The sequence below is a fragment of the Pyrgilauda ruficollis genome, unplaced genomic scaffold, assembly GCF_017590135.1.
Source record: "Pyrgilauda ruficollis isolate IOZ18807 unplaced genomic scaffold, ASM1759013v1 scaffold724, whole genome shotgun sequence".
Taxonomy (NCBI): Eukaryota; Metazoa; Chordata; class Aves; order Passeriformes; family Passeridae; genus Pyrgilauda; species Pyrgilauda ruficollis.
In genome coordinates, this window is record NW_024529089.1 from 17,462 (window position 1) to 23,038 (window position 5,577).

At 60.3% G+C, this 5,577-nt stretch overlaps 1 protein-coding gene across 1 annotated transcript in view; it reads right to left on the reverse strand.

Annotated features, from left to right (window-relative positions):
• LOC121363516 (lysine-specific demethylase 5C-like) overlaps nucleotides 1-5,577 on the reverse strand; it is a 21,547-nt gene that overhangs the window by 12,550 nt on the left and 3,420 nt on the right. The window contains exons 2-8 of the mRNA XM_041485918.1: nucleotides 4,458-4,535; nucleotides 4,233-4,355; nucleotides 2,351-2,521; nucleotides 2,142-2,276; nucleotides 1,934-2,057; nucleotides 1,326-1,504; nucleotides 964-1,230 (exon numbers count right to left, since the gene is read on the reverse strand). Coding sequence (XP_041341852.1) covers nucleotides 964-1,230; nucleotides 1,326-1,504; nucleotides 1,934-2,057; nucleotides 2,142-2,276; nucleotides 2,351-2,521; nucleotides 4,233-4,355; nucleotides 4,458-4,535 — 1,077 coding nt within the window. The remainder of the gene's footprint in view (nucleotides 1-963; nucleotides 1,231-1,325; nucleotides 1,505-1,933; nucleotides 2,058-2,141; nucleotides 2,277-2,350; nucleotides 2,522-4,232; nucleotides 4,356-4,457; nucleotides 4,536-5,577) is intronic.

Here is a 5,577-nt window from a genome sequence, read left to right on the forward strand (position 1 = left end):
GAGGGGTCATTGAGGACACCAGGATGGGTCAGGGGGCTTGGGGACATCAGGGGGCTTGGGGACACTGGGAAGGGGTCATTGAGGACACCAGGAGGGGTCAGGGGGCTTCGGGACATCAGGGGGCTTGGGGACACCAGGGTGGGGTCAGGGGACTAGGGGACATCAGGGAGCTTGGGGACACCTGGGGCCAGGGGATTTGGGGACATCAGGAGGGGTCACTGGGGACACCGGGGTGGGATCACTGGGAGGAGTCAGAGGGTTTAGGGACATTAGGAGGGGTCACTGGGGACACTGGGAGGGGTCAGGGGACACCAGGAGGGGTCACTGAGGACATCAGGAGGGGTCAGGACACAACAGGAGGGGTCACTGGGGACACCAGCAGGGGTCAGAGGGTTTGGGGACATCGGGAGGGGTCACTGGGGACAGCTCCAGGTACTTGGGGCACCCTACAGGAAGCACCTCAGGGGGTCTCTAACCCCACAGATCAGGGGGTCCCCAGAGACAGAACTGGATGGGATTTGGGAGCCCCCACCCCACAGATCAGACAGACCCAGACCCCTCTCACAACACAGGACACCAAACAAGGTGCGTCTGGTCACAGCCCCAAAGATCAGGAGGTCCCTAAACCTACAGATGGGGGTCCCCAGCCCCAGAGACAGAACTGGATGAGATTTGGGAGCCCCCACCCCACAGATCAGACAGACCCAGAGCCCCCTCACAGCACAGGACACCAAACAAGGGGGAGTCTGGTCACAGCACCACAGATCAGGGGGTCCCCAAGCCCACAAACAGAACTGGATGAGACCTGGGGGTCCCCAGACTGGCCAGACCACACGTGGGGTCCCTGACCCCTGCAAAAACACAGGACACGATGTGACACTGGGGGGGTCCCAGCCCCACAGATGGAGGTACCCAGCCCACAAACAGAACTGGATGGGATTTAGGAGCCCCCACCCCTCAAATCAGACAGACCCAGACCCTTCTCACATCACAGGGGAAGGCTCCCAGCCCCACAGCTGGGACGTGCCCCACACTGGGTGATCCCAGCGGGTGTCCCCATGTCCCCCTCACCGCCATGACGCATTTGGGGCAGCGCCAGATGCCCTTGGGGATCTCGGGCAGGGGGGGCAGCAGGCAGAAGATGTGGTAGTTGTCATCACAGCCGTCACACAGCAGCAGCTTGTCGTCCTCGTCACCCCGCGAGCAGATCCGGCACACGTAGGAATCCACCTGGCAAGGGGAGGCAAAGGGAGATTTTGGCGGGGGGTGGGATTTGGGGGGGATTTTTTGGGGGGTTTTTGCACCCCAAGGCCAGCCCTACTCACAAACTGGCTGTTGCTGTGGCTGCGGCGCAGCCTCATGGTCATCTTGGTGCAGGGCTCGGGGCTGTGGCGCAGCTCGTCCCGCCCGTCCCGCGCCCCCGGGGACACCGGGGACCCCCGGGGCTCCGCCGGCGGCTCCTCCTTCACCACCACCGTGGGGGGGCACTCGGGGCCGTCCTTGTCTGTGGGGAGGGGGAAACGGGGGTTACAGGGGGGGGGAAAAGGGGTCCCTAAAGACTGTGAGGGAGCTGTCTGTCCTACAAGGGAGAAGTCTGTCCGTAAGTAACTGGGGAGAGAAGACTCCTAAAGAAGACATCCCATAAAACCTGTGGGTGTGGAAGGGCATCCCAAAAAAAATGAGGAGAGGTACCCAGAAGTTCTGGGGGGTGTGACCCAAGACAGAGAGGATAGAGGAAAGAAAGAGGGTCCCTGAAGAATCCAAAAGAATTTGGGAGACAACCCAAACAAACTGTGGACAAAGAGCCTCCCACAAGAGCTATGGAGGTATGCTAGAATAAATTAAAAAAATCCCAAAAAGACACAGAGGCTCCCAAAAAGATTTAAGGGATCCCAGCAACCCCTGCACCCCACAAGAGGGGGATCCCCAATACCTTTCTTCCTCAGGGTCTTATCCTTGGCCACCAGCCCCAACCCCAACATTTTGGGCCCGGCCCCGTAGATCTGCAGCTTCTTCAGCTCGGGGTTCTTCTCGATGTCCTCCTCCGTGGGCTCGGGCTGCGGGACAGCGGCGTCAGGGGGATCCCAGGGGGGATCCCAGAGAAGGTTTAGGGGTGTCAGGGGGGATTTTGGGGTGCCCACCTCCTGCTGCAGGCGCTTGGCACGCCGGCCGTAGCTGTTGAACTTGGAGGGCTGCACGGACTGGCGCAGGGGGATGCTGTGGGGTTTGTACTCCCGGTCCTTCTCCTCGCTCTCAAAGGGCCGCGCGTGGCACTGCTGGAGGGATGGGGGGGACCCTCAGCGTGGCCTGGGGGTCCTCCCCAAGCCCCCCCACAAAGCCCTGCACTCACCACCAGGTTGGCCCCAGACTGGTACATCTCGTAGGGGTAGATGATGCGCTCGTAGTGCGCCCGCAGCAGCGAGCCGATGTTCTTGCCCGACGGGTACGAGAGGCGCTGCGCCACCCGCGCCCAGCGGCGGTCCTTGCAGATGGCCTCGTAGCCACCCTCCTCCATCACCACCTGTGAGGGGACAGGGAGGGCTCAGGGACACTTCAGAGCCACCCAGGGCCAGCCAGTGACACCCACAGCCACCCAGAGCCACCCGTGCCCAGTGGCGGTCCTTGCAGATGGCCTCGTAGCCACCCTCCTCCATCACCACCTGTGAGGGGACACTGAGCACTCAGAGTCACCCCAGAGCCACTGTCAGTCCTTGCAGGTGGTGTCATAGCCACCCTCCTCCATCACCACCTGTGAGGGGACACTGCGGGTTCAGGGACACCCCAGAGCCACCCACAGCCATCCAGAGCCACCCCCGGTCCTCGCAGATGGCCTCACGGCCACCCTCCTCCATCACCACCTGTGAGGGGACTATAAGGGCTCAGGGACACCCAGAGCCACCCAGGGACACCCCAGAGCCACCCCAAGTCCTTGCAGGTGGCCTTGTACCCCTCTTCCTCCATCACCTCCTGTGAGGGGACACTGAGCACTCAGAGTCACCCCAGAGCCATTCAGGGCCACTGCCAGTCCTTGCAGGTGGCCTCGTAGCCACCCTCCTCCATCACCACCTGTGAGGGGACACTGAGTGCTCAGGGACACCCCAGAGTCACCCAGGGCCACTGCCAGACCTTACAGATGGCCTCGTAGCTACCCGCTTACATCATTGCCTGTGAGGGGACACTGAACACTCAGGGACACCCCAGAGCCACCTAGTGACACGCAGAGCCACCCCCAGTCCTTGCAGGTGGCCTCGTGGTCACCCTCTTCCATCACCTCCTGTGAGGGGACACTGCAGGCTCAGGGACACCCCAGAGTCACCCAGGGCCATCCCCGGTCCTTGCAGGTGGCCTCGTAGCCACCCTCCTCCATCACCATTTGTGAGGGGACACTGAGTGCCCAGGGACACCCCAGAGCCACCCCAGAGCCACTTGTGCCCATGGCTGGTACTTGTACCCCCCCCTCCATCACCACCACTGAGTACCCCAAAACTGGGCACAGTCCCCCCTAAATGGGGACAGCACCCCCTAAACAGGGACAGCACCCCCTAAATGGGGACATCCCCTCCATGGGGGCAGTAAACTCCTCTAAAAGGAAACATTTCCCCCCCCAAAAGTAATTAATTCTCTGATTAGAAAGTGTTCCCCCCAAAAGACAATTACACCCATAATTAAAAACATTACCCCACACAATCAACCCTCTAAATAGAGAAATGTCTTCCAAAAGAGCAAAATATTCCCCAAAAATACAGTTAACCTCCTCAATGGGAAAATTAAATTAAGTTCCTAAGTGGGAAAATACCCCCACGGAGGGCAATTAACCCCCCTAAATGAGAACATGCCTCCACGGGGGCAATTAACCCCCCCAGTAAAAAATACACCCCCAGAGGAACAATCACGCCCCCAGATGAGAACACACCCCAAAATTTGGGGGAATTAACCCCCAAAATAGGAAAATATTTCTCCTCAGGGACAACCACCACTGGGGGGGCACCTTCACCATCCTCACCCCCAGGTGTGACCCCCCCAGGAGGGGCTGGGGGTCCCCAGCTGCCCCCACATTTTGCCCCCCATCACCAGATCAGAAAACACCCCTAAATTTGGGTGAATTAACCCCCCCCCAAAATTAAAATACTCCCCTCAGGAGACAATCACCACCGGGGGGGCCCTTACCCCACCTCACCCCCGAGTGTGACCCCAGGGGGGGCTGGGGGTCCCCATTTTGCCCCCCCGCTCACCTTGCTGAGGCTGTAGAGGTCGAGGATGCGCCGCTCCACGTTGGGAATTTTGAGGGAGGAGCCCTGGATCTCCCAAAATTTGGCGATCTGGTCCAGGTAATTCAGCTTCACCCGGGTCTGCGCCTGCGGGGGGGGGGAAATGGGGGGGCAAAGATGGGGGTGAGACCCGTGCACACCCCGAAATCAGCCCCAAAAACCCCCCCACGTCCCCCCCACGCCACTCACCTCCAGCTCATTGAGCCGCTGGATGCGGGGGGTGAACCTGAAGTTGTCGACCTCGACAGCAAAGGGGGGCTGCCAGTCCTGGGGGGGGCAAGGGGGGGTCAGAGGGACACCCAGCCCCAGTCTGGGGGGGCAGCAGCCATGGCCCCCCCAGGGTGGCACAGACAGGGCAGCCCTGGGAGCTCCACAGGGGAGAAAAGGGGAATAAACCCCAAATTTGGGGGCGGGGGGGAGCAGCAACTTCCCCACCCCACAAAGTTCTGCACAGGCAGGAAGAACACACAGCTCAAATTTGGGGGGGGCAGGGGGGCTCAAGGGCCACGGCCCCCCCAGTTCTGCATGGGCAAGTAGAAAACACAGCCCAAATTTGGGGGGCACAGAGAACACACAGGCAAAGTTTGGGGGCTCAACAGCCATGGCCCCCCCAGTCCTGCACGGGCAAAGAGAAATCTGGGGGGCATGGAAAACACACAGCCCAAATTTGGGGCACACAGCCCAAATTTGGGGGGCACAGAACACACAGCTCAAATTTGGGGGGCAGAGGGGGTCAGCAGCCATGGCCCACCCCCTGGGTCCTGCACAGGCAAACAGAAATTTTGGGGGCACGGAAAACACACAGCCCAAATTTGGGGGTCAAATATGGGGCACACAGCCCAAATTTGGGGCCAAATATGGGGCACAGAGCCCAAATTTCAGGGGCACACAGCCCAAATTTTGGGGACAATTTGGGGGGCACAGAGAACACACAGGCAAAGTTTGGGGGGTCAGCAGCCATAGCTCCCCCAGTCCTGCACAGGCAAAGAGAAATCTGGGGGGCATGGAAAACACACAGCCCAAATTTGGGGGACACAGCCCAAATCTGGGGGGAAATTTGGGGCACACAGCCCAAATTTCAGGGGCACACAGCCCAAATTTGGGGGGCACAGACAACACACAGCCCAAATTTGGGGCAAACAGCCCAAATTTCCGGGGCACACAGCCCAAATTTGGGGGGTACAGAGAACACACAGCCAAAATTTGAGGGGCAGGGGGGCTCAGCACGCACAGGAAGATCAGCCCTGGTGAAGGCTGGGAGGAAAACGGGGGGGACCGGGGGTGACCCACCCCCCCACCCCAAACTCGA